General features: G+C 35.8%; 3 protein-coding genes across 3 annotated transcripts; all 3 read right to left on the bottom strand.

The window, feature by feature from the left end:
* Window positions 1–264: 264 nt before the first annotated feature.
* Window positions 265–1,197, bottom strand: LOC142842640 (olfactory receptor 5M9). The gene has a single exon (XM_075959329.1). It carries the CDS (start codon window positions 1,195–1,197, stop codon window positions 265–267), a length of 933 nt encoding a protein of 310 aa, XP_075815444.1.
* A 5,683-nt stretch (window positions 1,198–6,880) lies between these two features.
* Window positions 6,881–7,837, bottom strand: LOC142842638 (olfactory receptor 5M5). The gene has a single exon (XM_075959327.1). It carries the CDS (start codon window positions 7,835–7,837, stop codon window positions 6,881–6,883), a length of 957 nt encoding a protein of 318 aa, XP_075815442.1.
* A 5,055-nt stretch (window positions 7,838–12,892) lies between these two features.
* On the bottom strand, window positions 12,893–13,867 carry LOC142833488 (olfactory receptor 5M11-like). The gene has a single exon (XM_075944995.1). It carries the CDS (start codon window positions 13,865–13,867, stop codon window positions 12,893–12,895), a length of 975 nt encoding a protein of 324 aa, XP_075801110.1.
* Window positions 13,868–14,417: the final 550 nt, after the last annotated feature.

Below are 14,417 nucleotides of genomic sequence, written 5' to 3'. Positions count from 1 at the left end.
TATCGGATTTCCACATTAACATTTATTAGTCAAACCTATTAGTGATTACCTCCAATTGAATTAACACAAGTTTTTAAATAATATATGTTTTCATAACATGGTTGAGTATGTAAGAGAAAACATGCTTATTAAAAGACAATCATGTTGCAAAGCTGGATCTTAGAGCTTGTGTAAGGGTTGTTCATAGAAAGGTTGCAAGCTAGGTATTTTGTGCTTGGTCATACACATTTGTATTAACAGGCCTATAAAATATCTGCTTCTCTGTCATTTTCTCAAGTTTGCCTTGGCGATTGCCTTGCTGGCGGCTTCTTTCACATCTTTGTTCCTGAGACTGTATATCATTGGGTTCAGCATGGGAATCACAGTAGTATAAAACACAGCCACCATCTTTCCCTGCTCCACAGACTCCTCCGTTGGTCTTCTGAGATACATGAATATAAGAGTTCCGTAAAACATGGAAACAGCTGTCAAGTGTGATCCACAGGTGGAGAAGGCCTTTTTCCTGCCGTCAGCAGAGCGCATGCGCAACACCGCGACCACAATGAGCGAATATGATATGAGAACTACGGACAGGGAATATGTGAAGTTAATCCCGGCAATCACAATCATCGTGTACTCTTTGATGTACACGCCTCCGCAGGCAATCTTGATGAGAGGAGGATCGGCACAGTAGAAATGGTTGATTTCAAAGTTTCCACAGAAGTATAAACCATATGTCCACAGAGTGCAAATAAGACTCACCGAGAATCCGTAGACATAAGGCACAGAAATGAGGCGGACGCAGACAACCCTGGACATCTTGCTGCTATAGAGCAAAGGGTTGCAGATAGCCATGTAGCGATCGAAGGCCATCACAGCCAGAATGTAGACCTCCACGTGGACCAGGGCAATGAAAAAGTAGCACTGGATCAGACACCCCACGTAAGAAATTGTTTTTCTCTCAGATAATAAGTTTTCCAGCATTTTGGGGGTAACATTGGAGGAGAAAAACACATCCACGAAGGACAAATGACTTAGAAAAAAGTACATAGGACTCTGAAGATGAGGGCTGACGCTGATCAAAATTATCATACCAATGTTGCCCAGCAGAGTGAGCATGTAAACCACCAAGAACACCACAAAAAAGAGAACCTGTAATTCCTGGCGCCTTGTCAGGCCCACAAGAAGGAATTCTGTTACATCTGTAAAATTTGGCATTGCCTTAATATAGAGCCTGTGGTTCCTGCAAAGAAAAACATTTATAAATATATTTCTCTTTCTTAAAAGTTTTGATTTAAATTTTTCTGTTCCTTGGTATACATTTTAAAAATTATGCAGTTTTTTTCCCATGTGTCTACTGTTGGAATTAAATATACTATATGTAAAATGGTTTGCTTGATTGTGTAACAGAAAAGGTTCTAAATTTTCTAATATGATACAGGGTAGTTTGGTACAGACATAGAGAATTTTATTTAATCTATAGTTAGGAAATTTTATAGGTTATAAACTATTAAAATGATGGAAGATGCAGAAACTCCAAAATCAAGATTTCCACAGCAATGCTTTACTGTGTGATTCGCATGTCTTATCATAAACAATCATTCTAAGTGCAATGAATTTCTGCTAATTAAGTATTTTGGGGTAATTTGCAAATTAGTTTTAATTAATACTGTTCGTATGAAAATCTCTTACAATAGGAGGGAGGGGAAACTGTAGTCAGGATGTATTTTGTGAGAGATGAATAAATAAAATGCAAAAGAGTTGAATATTACCTCTTAGGACAATTATTATGCAAATCTTTCCTCATTGTAGATTTTGTAAAATCTATAGCTTCAACATAAATAACAAAATCAAAATTTATTTATTTCTACACTCATTTTGAGGATCACAGAAATTTGATGATTTTGATATTCAAAACATATGGTGGAATGTTCAAATACAATTTTTATCAGTGAAACTGCATTAAGAATATACAAGCATCTTTATAGCCTAAAGTTCCCTCAGTTTATACAGCTGAAGTCATGGGCACTCCTATGTAAAAAATACCTTGTCTTAAAATAAATAATACATATTTTCTCATTAGAATTTAATTTGGCAGTCCTTGCAAATGGTATGACTGTTTTAAATATAAAAACAGAAGCTACAGCATTATAGCCTGTTCTCAAATGTATTTGATAACTTAGCCTAATAGTAGTTTAATGTTAACTGACATTTATTGTTGAATATTCTCTAAGACAGAAACAAATCATTCAATTTCCACTTAAGTTTCTCTGTAACCCCAGAGATGTCTAGCCTTCAGAGACAAAGGGCTGTCACTTCTTTATTCTGTGCTAAATTCTGATGAACTCTCAAATGACAATTGACTTCTGCAAAAATATTATTTTATTACATAAATGAATATCATCTACCAAAATGGTAGAATGTGTAATTTACAGACAGAAAGATTTGATTGTACTAACATTGTACATTTCTCAAAAGGATAAACAACAAAATTATATATAACTGGATTAGTTACTCAAATCAATTTCCAAATTCATTCATGCATATTTTTAAAAAAGTAGTCCAATAAATTTCTTTGTTAACAATAAGTCAGGGAAAATGGTATTAATTTTTCTTTTAAAGTGGAATGAAATATTACTATGTTCAACTATCAATCTACACTGCAACTACCCTAAAACATGCAGACCTACCTTGAAGGTAGAAGAGAACAATAAATGGTCATTTCCCACTATTTATGATATCATCTTGCTCATTAAGAACACTGAGGTAATCTCCCAAAGGTACTCCAAAAATAATTATGAAAGAAATCGTGGCTGAAACACTAGCAACATCTCCTGTGTGGAAGTTGAGTAAACTTGATAAAAATAATAGTTCTCAAAAATGAGATCAATATTGTTGACATTGTCTCATTCGCTTTTCACTGGCACATGGTTCTGTCCACTTTCCTCTGCAAAATGTCAATTACAGATCCAAAACATATGTGTGAGGATAGATCACTTCAACAATATGTGCTGGGTTCTTCTTTGTGTCAATTTCAGATGTCAAAGGGGTCGGGGTTCAACATGTAAGCTACTTGTCAGAATTTGGATGGGTGGATGGAACTACACAGTAAATTAGGAAATCAACTATGAAGTTCATCTTAATCAAACAACTGTGTCAATATTCTATGTGAATTTGTGCAAATGTCCCACCTTTGATCGTTTTGTTTACAAAGAATAGAAAAGGTTTCATAGTGTGAGTGTGGGATCTCAGCATGGGATAACCATATCTCTGAACAATTGCATATGAAGAATTAAAATATATATAATTATTTGTATGATCTAACTTTAACATAGTTAAGTATCTGACTTTATGGGTTTGGTATTAGTGTTAACCTCAGACTGAAGAAAATATTCACATGTAAAATAACTGTGAGGGAATATCTTTAAATCCAGTTCAGACAGCTGACAGATCCATGAAATCTCAACTAGATTCTTCATAAGTTTTGTTTGCTAAGTTGAGGACAGAACTATACTCAGGCAATTTTTCCTCCACATACTTCAACATCTAAGAACTCAGTTGTCTTAAATTTCCTAACACCTATTGTGAAGAAATTCCATTATAGGAACACCTTTGCACAAGAAACTAATGACTTAATACACAAGAACTCCAGAAAACGAAGCTGTATCTTTTCTATACCAAAACAAAGTTGATTTTTTAAGAATATGAATTTTAATAGAATAAGTTGAAAATTTACTGCAGATCCTTGTACTATGTAAGTGAACACACAAAATCATATATCTTTATTTGTCAGATTCCAATATAACTGCTAAAACACAGAGTATCCTGAATAAATTTTCATTGAAATGAAAAAAATTAACTAAAATATAATGGTGCTTTATACACACAAAATATTCCAGAGAAATGCCAGCTTAATTCTATAAGTTAACTCAAGAGGTATATCTACTTTCAAATTTTGACCTTTAGTCAGTATAAACATTATTCTAGAAGAAACATGAGAAGCGGGATATGTGGCCACATGAATATTACAATTGGAAGGATGGGAGAAGAGTGAGAAGTCTATTATGTCTAAAAATAACTGTAAAAGCATCTTTAAAAGCCAGGTTTTTATTATGAAAATCATAGTAATTTAATGAATTATCCCCTTCACATTCAAAGAAACTATGAAATGAAACCATCACATAAGCATTAAAAAAAAAGACAGACTTGTGTGCTCTAAAAAAAAATCAATGATGATATTTCATAATTCATTCTGCAAAACACATATTGGTAATAAATGGGAGATTCATGTGAATCACTTGGAAGGCAAATGAAAAGGTGAGTGATTCAACAGGACTATTAAGAAGAAACCAACTATTGCAAGTTGGCTCCCACACACAAATAAATAGATGTAATGAATTTTTAAATGAATGCTGTTTTTCATCTTCATGTGCACATGTATGGATATGTTCAAATGTTTTCACACATACATTAGATCCATGAAATTATCTGACATAAAAGGTATGTTAAGCTTAAAATTCTATGTAAACCATTATTAGTGAACCTTTATTTGGGCCATTACAATGTCAGTATAGAGGCATGCATAGACTCTGAGTTCTGAGAAAATATAAATAATAAAGGGACTGGTTTTACTAAGTAAAAGACGTGTTTAGATCGCCATGTGTGTACATTATTAAGGGGAATACAACAAACTAGCAAATATTTAAAATGTGTGTTTTAGAAGAATATATAAACAATATTACATTCAAAGTAAAAATATTTAAATTATATCATTGAGGATAAATAATTGTGTAGTTTAGTGTAGAAATGAAATCTAAAAATGTCGTTTTTGTCTAATAGTGAACCGAAATAAACTCTTGGGTATAAACAAACTTTGAAAAGCAATGTTGCTGACAAAAAGAAGGACATTCCATGGCTCTCTCTTTTCCATTTATATCCAAATCAGCAAAGGCAGTTCTGAATCGATGCTCCAAATTCTGCTGGGTGGTGAAGCATAAGAAGCTTGTGTCTTAGTCATGGAGTTGGCTTCAGTGTACTGAGAAGAAACTCCCACTTCTTTGACTGCATAAGCACTTCAACAGTCTTGGATAATAGCACCCAAAAAGTTGTGTTGTCTGTTATTATTTTTCTTATAAGGCTACACTCTCTACAAAAATAAATTACCCGAAGACTCTTCACAAACCTCTTGACTCTAGGAGCAATGAATCCCTTATGAAGATGTTTAGTAAACACTGCTGTCTTTGCTCAAACAACAGATGAGAAAAGTTACCAAAAATACACCATAAAATTGATTTCTTTAGCATGAAAATACTTACAAAAATATACTTCTTTTTTTTTAAAAGGAAGAAGCTTCATTCTAAAATTACAAGTCATTGTACTCGTAGCACAGAACACTAGGGATAATATTTCAACTATAGCACAAACATCGAATACTTTGTGCAGCCTGAAAAAGATGGATTAATAAAGAAGAAACAAGGAAAGGTATGAAAGACACTTAGCTCAAGAGATATGATATTTCACTGGTTAGATCAACCAAAAAATATTCATTAGGACACAGGTACCCATAATTTTTTATGTAAACCCTTTTTTGCCTGCCTCAAGGCAATAAATAGGATCTAGAAAGATGACTCACCAGATAAAATCCCATTTTGGTCTTGCAGAGGGTCTGAGATAAGTTCTTAGCACCTATAAGGTGACTAACAACCAACTGTATCTCTAGATAAAGGAAATCTAATGTTCTCTTCTACTTCTAGTCTTCACTGCATTTTCTCTCTCTCTCTCTCTCTCTCTCTCTCTCTCTCTCTCGTGTGTGTGTGTGTGTGTGTGTGTGTGTGTGTTTTACTCTATAATAGAGAGAGGAAAGGGAAAAGAGAAATATTGCAATTAAATTTTAATTTCAAAATAAACAAATCTTTGGGTATGGAGAGACGGCACAGCAGTTAAGAGCACTGGTTGCTCTTCCACGGGACTCAGCTTGATTCCCAGAACCCACATGGCAGCTCACAGCTGCCTGTAGTTCCTAGGGATTGATACCCTCTTCCACTCTCAAAGAGCTCCAGGCAGACATGTAGCACAGAGACACACACTCACTCACACACACACAACACACCGCAAGTATAAAATAAACAGACAAATCTTTAAATAAATAAGCTAATATTTAAAGAAGGAACTGTATGGAAGTACTGGGCGTCTACCTGGGCAGAGAAGAGTTTTTTGCTGAAAGGGTTTCTTTTGTTGTTATTTCATTTGTTTCTTTGTTTGTTTTTGTTGTTGTTGTTTTGGGAGGGTTGTTTTCTTCTATTGGTTTTGAAAATGATTCTTACAAGTAGAAAAAAGTAAGTAACTGTCAGGGGCTGAAACTGAAGGTAAAAAGTAGCGTCACCAGCACCCCTCCTGATAGTCCTGGGATATGTTATGATGGAACTTCTGCGTGGTTACAGCTCTGTCCTTCAGTCTGTGCTTTGTCAATGCTGTGCCTATGTGTACAAACATAATTACACGTTTGTTTGTGGGCATATACATCCTTTTTCTAAAAGCTTTTAAAACTACAAATAGTCTTTCTGGGAATTACTTCTAGAAGATGGAGAAGGAGGACACATATAGTTCACTCGTTTACTTTGACATTTGTTTTAAGATTGAATATTTTACTACAACAAATACATAATTTTTATAATGTAAAGGTCATGAATATAAACTTGCAAAACAGGAGAATAAAACTTCCCACGTTTATACATGCATTGGTCTTACACATAGCATGTAAACTGCTCATCTTTAGAGCCTGTGTATTACACATTTTGTTGTAAGAATATAGTTTTCCTCTATAAAACTAAATTTCTGCAATAAACTTAGACGTCATTCTCATAAACAGAACTTTTATTTGATTTATAAAGGTGAACTGATTTTACTTTGAAAGCATATTTCTTTTGACCAGCTTCCAAAAAGCATGTTTCACATCCTTATTCCTCAGACTGTAAATGATGGGGTTCAACATGGGGCTTACAAAAGTATAGAATACAGCAATGATTTTGGATTGTTCGACTGACTTGTCTGTGGGAGGTCTAACATACATGCAGAACAGAGTCCCATAAAACACAGTCACTGCCACCAAATGAGACCCACAGGTAGAAAAGGCTTTGCGCCTCCCTTCAGCAGAATGCATCCTCAGGATGGCAATGAGAATGAACAGGTAGGAAATGAGAATTATAAGCAGGGAATTGGAGAGGTTAAATCCTGCTACCACAAACATAGATGTTTCCTTAATGAAAGTGTCAGAGCAGGAAAGTCTGATGAGAGGAGGGTCAGCACAGTAGAAGTGGTTGATGATATTGGAGCCACAGAAGGTCAACCGATATGTCCACATGGTTTCCATCAGGCCACTAAGAAAGCCATAGATATAAGGACCAGCAATCAGACGTACACATACCCCTTTGGACATCTTGCTGCTGTAAAGCAAAGGGTTACAGATGGCCATGTACCTGTCATAGGCCATCACCGCTAGCATATAATATTCAGTAATAACCATAGCAATGAAAAAATAACACTGAACTAAACAGGCAGCATAAGAAATGGTTTTCTTCTCTGATAAGAAGTTCACCAGCATCTTGGGAGTCACGTTGGTAGAATAGCACAGATCCAGGCAGGACAAGCTGGCAAGAAAGTAGTACATAGGAGTATGCAGGCGTGAATTTACCCTGATCAACACGATCATGCCAAGATTCCCTCCAACAGTGATCAGATAGATCGCCAGGAAGAGCACAAAAAGGATAGGCTGTAGCTCTGGACGGTCTGTTAATCCCAAGAGAACAAATTCAGTCACCAGGGAGTAATTGCCTTTGACCATTTTCTTAGGTGCCAGCATGATCACTTGGATGGATTAGAGAAGTGTAAATGAGAATACTTGTTAGATATTTTCTCTTTTTTCTCCTATTCCCCTACCTCTCTCTTATTATTTATCCTCAAAACTGTTACAAAGGTCTTAGAATGTCAGAACTACTACCCCGGATGTTCAAATCCTTAAAAAAGAAAAAAAAGGAAACTCTTTCTTTGGTGTGTATGTATGTGTGTATGTGCATGTGTACATGCACTCTCAAGTGCATGAGTGGTATATGCACGCTACAGTGTGCATGAAGAGGTCAGTACAAGCATGGGTGTTGTTCCTTCCCTCTTGCCTGGTTGGGACAGACTTTTAGCATCTCTTGTTACTAAATTACCTTTTCAATATAGGGAAACTGAGATTACAGACACATATTACCACAATCAGTTTAAATATGTTATAGGGAATGCATAACCTCATGTCTATGGTGAAAGGATAAAGGCAGGTGCTCTATGCACTGAGTTATCTCCCCAGCCAGGTCTCATAATCATGAGGGCTCATAATATTGAAGATCAAACACAGCCACATTTGGCTAAAAGCACAGGTGCAGTTCATTTCTACCCAGGAAGGATTCTGTGTTATTTGATTGCCTTAGGATGAGGGAGGGAGTCATGATGCAATAATAGTCCAAATGGGGAGGAACTTCCAAATTCACATCATAGTTTGTTGTGAAACTATAGTCTCCTTTTAAAAAAAAATTAGAAAAGGTTTTCCCAGTGACTGGCTATAATATTAAAGTTTTAGAATATAGCATTTTTGTGAAAATGCAAAAGCATGAAGTTACTTGGAAGAACAAAGATATATGTGAGTTACTAAATAAAGAATTTTACACACGGCAGTCTATATGACATAGATAAAGGAAATTTAAATCACTAATAATTAGGTCACATTTTCATCTTCTTATTAATTTATTTTCTCATTATTTTTCTGAAATGAAATATTTCACAGCCTATGTTATAATGTTGGCAACTCTGTTGTGGTAGTGGGTCAAAAATTTGAATTTAATTGCATTAACCACATGGAGAAAACGTTCAGCTGTTTTTGTTATAGTAAAGCAAACATGAATGAAAGGAGTTAGAGTTATTCTTAGTACAAAAAACATAGTATCATTTTTTATAATTACAAGATTATACTTTCCATGAGATAAAACCATACACTGGTATTCAAAAGGATTTTGTTAACATTTAATTCCTCGTGATGAATATCTAAACTGAAACAAACAAAAAAGTTGGAATACAAAAGTCATGATTTCCATTCCTACCTGAACTCAGGTAAAATTCTCCAAGAAACACATAAGGCCCAGCCAAGGAGCTGCTGAAAATGATTTATGCCCTATTTGTAATTGTCAGTGTTTATCCTTAAACTAATTTTCATCAGACCCCAAAGTAATAATTAAAGAAAACATAGTAATTGGTTTAGACGTGAAATCACTTGAATCTTGGGATTTGAGAAATGGGATTGCATCACCTTTTAACCATCTTGAGTTACATATTTTGCTTGATTATAAATTGATCCTCAGGTTTTTTTCATTAGAGATCACTACTGTTGCAAGAAAATTGCTAGAACAACTAGTAACAGTATAACGTCTTGACATAATTCATGGAACTTGTTTTTCTACAATCCTTTCAAAGCCAGAACTATGTACTGTACAACCCCTCACAATGATGAAAACATGAGTAGTCAAGTTACAAAACTCAACATAAAATAAATACTTTCTAATAATTTTCTTATTTTAGTGATTTCAGGCCAGAAAAATTATGTAATTAAACTTGATAAAATTATTAGAAAGCAAATTTGTACAGTATAGACATCTGTCAAATATATTAAGAATTTTCAACAAGAGATAAGAACATCAAGTTTATCAATAAATAAGGTTATACACCATTCAGATTTGACAGAAGTCAGGAAACCATACTACATCAACAAATTCTTCGTTAACTAAAAAAGAAAATAAGAATAATCACAGATATAGAAATTTAGTGTTGTATTGAGAACTGAAATCTACCTAAGTGGGGGTGGCACACACCTTTAATCACACACATTTGGGAGCAGAAGCAGGTAGATCTCTGTGAGTTCGAGGCAATCCTGGTCTACAGAGCTAGCTATGAGACAGTTAGGGCTTTTACACAGATAAACCCTGCCTCAAAAAACAAACAATAAAAAAAGAAGAAGAAAGGAGAGAGAGGGAGAGACGAGAGAGAGAGAGAGAGAGAGAGAGAGAGAGAGAGAGAGAGAGAGAGAAGAAGGGAGGGAGGGAGGGAGGGAGGGATGTAGTAGGAGATGCGGGCCTCTTCCCACAGCCTGGCTCCTGGCCTCCTGGCTAGCTTATGCCCCAAAATAACAACACACAAACTGTACTCTTTTAAGCACTGCTTGGCCCATTTCTATAAATGTGTGTAGCACCCCAAGGTGCGCTTACCGGGAAGATTCTAGCCTATGTCCATCCTGGGTCGGAGCTTCATCGCATTTGCCCCAGAGAGGAGAGCTATCGAGTCTGAGCTCACTTCCTCTTCCTCCCAGCATTCTGTTCTGTTTACTCCACCCACCTATGTTCTAACCTATCAGGGCCAAGCAGTTTCTTTATTATCCAATGACCTTCCTCCATCAGAGGGGGGGAGGGAGGAAGAACTCAAACCTACATTACATTGATGAATGATGAATGGTGGAGTCTGAAGATGACCAATAGATGACAATGATCAGAATGAAGGACGCCAAAGGAGGAGAGTACAGGATTGATGTAGATAATACTCAATATATAATAATTACTTATATGATAATTTACTTACTAATATAATATACTGTGAACAGTAAAAATGAACAATGAAAACTGCAAAGGTATAGGTAATTCTTTCACGATATATGTAGGAAATAAGTATCGCTAATAATGGGGATCAAGGATAGGCACCTATTCAGCTCTTCACCAAGTTGTTGTCCCAGGATAATTAAAGAAAAAATAAGAAATGAAACTAATAAAATTCAGTGGTATAGGAACAATTTTACTTACAGATGAAAAATGAAAATATCAAGGAATATTAATTAAGCAACTAAGAGAGACTAAGTAATCATCAGGACAAAAGTAGAAGCAAACATTTAAATGTCCCTACCATACAGCCTTGCAACAAACAAACATGGAAAAAGCGATGTGACATAAGACGTCACATGGCCTTATAGTTCTGAATTCTGTTTGAATACTGACTTGCAATTATATTCTTACGTTGAAAAGTTGAGATTTTAACATTTGAATATATTAGACATAATAATCAAATATAAATATTTAAATATAAATATTTATTACATGTTATATATTTATAATATACTGTTATCATAATGTGATATATTATTTATTATATATTATAATAACATTTGAATTTAAACATTTATTTTTAATTATCAAAATATTCATAACAAATTATCTTTTTTCTTAGATATTTTATGGATCTATGAATTATGAAGTAGCCAAGGTGATTTAAAATAAATAATAAAAACAAAGCATGCAATGATCTTAGGATATAATTTCTTAGTATGTAACTTAGTATGTAACGAATATGTGGTTTTATTTTATTTTAATGGTGAAATATAGCTTGCAACCATATTCAGCATGTGAGATGATCTGTATTGCTCCTCAAGTTCATCCTCTTAACACTAATCCTGGAGTTTTGAGATTTTGTGCTGTCAAAGAAATTTCTTTATTTGTTTACAGAAACATCCTCAAGAACTACTGTTACTAAAAATAAAGCAGACTTTCTATCCTGAGTGTAATTGGGATGAAAAGGACCAGTCAATGCAAGGGGATCACTATCTTCAACTTACTGCTGGCTTAGTTTCCCTGTCTCTTCTTTCTGACTTGATCTTTACTCTGCGGTTAACCTTCTCTGAACTGTCAGATGAAGATGAAAACGAAAGTGACATGCCAGACCATAATCTTAGTAGGAAGTAGGCTGACAAAAGAGAAACCTGGACCAGCAAGCAGTCTTACATCTATAAAAGCATACTTCATCAGTTTCATGCTACTTGCATGGCTCCTTCTCAAGCACATAAGTAAGAAACAGAAAAGCACCATCATGATCCATTTCCTCATTTTCATTAGTAAGTGGGGGAGTACAGCCGTACCATTGTTTCTTAAGTGTCCTTCATCAGGAAGCCTGATGGGTCTGTCTATCAATGGAAGGAAGCGAGAGCATGTTTATCCTGTTAACAATTGTAAACCACAAGTGCCTGTAGGAATGCAGGCAGACCGCTTGGCATTGCACTGGGAAGCTTACACTTAGAATAGTACTTAAACAAATCTGATGTGCATATCAATTTGGAGATGTGGATTCGAACGGGCAGATATGAGGTGGATCATGATTCACCATTTCTATCTGCTGTAGGGATATTTGTGTTACTAGTTTGTGTCAGCTGATGTGTTTTTGCTGAGAGAAAATATCTGACAGGAGCAACTTAAGAGAAGAGGAATTTACTCGGGCTCATTGTTTAAGATGACATAATCTCCTGAGTAATGTAGGAGCATGGGGACCTTGGGAGAAGGTTGAAGGGGAGGGGAGAGGCAGGGAGGGGAGCAGAGAAAAATATAGAGCTCAATAAAAATCAATAAAAATAGTTTAAGAAGATGTATAGTTATCGTGAAAGGAAAGCAGAGGCAGGAGAGAGGTGGCTCAGTCACAGTGTGTTCGCACTCAAAAGGCATGAGCTAAATGGCTGTCTGTGCCTTCTTCTGTGTTCTCTTATATTCAGCCTATGTCTTCAGAAAAGGGGATGATGCTGTGAGTTTTCAACATGAATATTTTACCCCAGGTTGTCCACTGTAGAAGTACCTCCACAGGCAGAGGAAGAGATGTGTCTCCTAAGTGATCTTCAACCTAATCAAACTGACAATAAACATTGGCTATCACTGACGCATCAAATACAGAGTGCTAAACAGGACAGCATATAAGGCCAGGTGATTTATCTCAAAACACATAACTTTTAGCTGGAGCACAAAAAATACGGACACAGAGAATATTAAAAAGTCATCTAAATACAACTTTATTCATGACAAAACTATAGTTTCAGCTTATTGAAAAAATGAGGCATAATTTCTGTCCTGATAACTTTTTGTCTGAAAATTTTTTTCAAAGCCTGCTTTACATCTTTATTCCTCAGGCTATAGATCAAGGGATTCAACATTGGACTTACAAAGGTGTAGAAGACAGCGATTATTTTGGATTCCTCAACAGTCTTGTCAGTGGGTGGTCTTACATACATGCAGAAGAGAGTCCCATAAAATAATGTGACAGCCATCATGTGGGAACCACAGGTAGAGAATGCCTTGCGCCTTCCTTCAGCTGATTTGATCCTTAGGATGGCAGCAATAATGAAAATATAAGACACCAGGATGATTGTGAGGGAACTGGAGAGGTTGAAACCAGCAGATATTAACATGGCATGTTCTTTTATATAAGTATCTGAGCAGGACAGTTTAATGAGTGGAGGGTCAGCACAGTAGAAGTGGTTGATGACATTGGATTTACAGAAGGTCATACTGAAGGTCAGGATGGCTTGGAACAACCCATCTGAGAAGCCATAGACATAAGGGCATATGGCCAAGGAAATGCAGACTCCCCTGGACATTTTCACACTGTAATGCAGAGGATTGCATATGGCCACATAGCGGTCATAGGCCATGGCTGCCAGCATGTAAAACTCTGTGAGGAGAAGGGCGATGAAAAGGTAGCACTGGATAAAGCAGCCAACGAAGGAAATCGTCTTCTTGTCTGATAAGAAATTAGTCAGCATTTGTGGAGTGGCCGTTGAGGTATAACACAGATCTACAAATGCCAGGTTACTGAGGAAGAAGTACATGGGCGTGTGAAGGACAGAGTCCAAGCTGATCAGGGCCACCAGGCCCATGTTACCCAAGACAGTGACAAGGTAAACAAGCAGAAACAGCACGAAGAGGAGAGGCTGGATTTCTGGGCGATCTGTGAGCCCCAGCAAAATGAATTCTGTAATTTCAGTGCTGTTTGTGAGGGCCATTTCCTGAGAGTTGGGTTTTGGACTCATGCTGTGAAAATATAGGTAAAAGTGAAGATGTAGTATAGTCCAGGAGTTTCCAACCCCTGTTCTCAGAACTATCAGCATCTATGGAATGCTAAGAAGGAAGAAATTGTCTTTATCCTTAGTAGAGCACATCACTTAGTTATCTATGACCAAATCTTGAGCCCTGGAATCACAGATACAACATCGTGTTACAGACTGAGGAAGTTATACTTATGTATGTAGCAAAACACACAGAGACACACACAGAGTAGACACAAACATATGCATCCACATATGCCTGTACATACATATGTGTGTTGCATCAACTATAATAAAAGAGTTCATGAATTTGCAACAGAGATATGAGGAATGCATGAGAGTGTTATTGAGGAAGAGAAGGAAGAGGGAAACGTATAATTATATTATAACCTCAAAAATTAAAGAGATAGTTTCTGTAAATAAATATTTTTAAAATAAAATTTAATGACAGTTGAAAATATTTTTCTAAAAATTATACCTTCTGAAATAGATTATATTATGGTTTTTT

The sequence above is a fragment of the Microtus pennsylvanicus genome, chromosome 1, assembly GCF_037038515.1.
Source record: "Microtus pennsylvanicus isolate mMicPen1 chromosome 1, mMicPen1.hap1, whole genome shotgun sequence".
Lineage (NCBI taxonomy): Eukaryota > Metazoa > Chordata > Mammalia > Rodentia > Cricetidae > Microtus > Microtus pennsylvanicus.
This window is presented reverse-complemented; position numbering and strand designations above follow the sequence as displayed.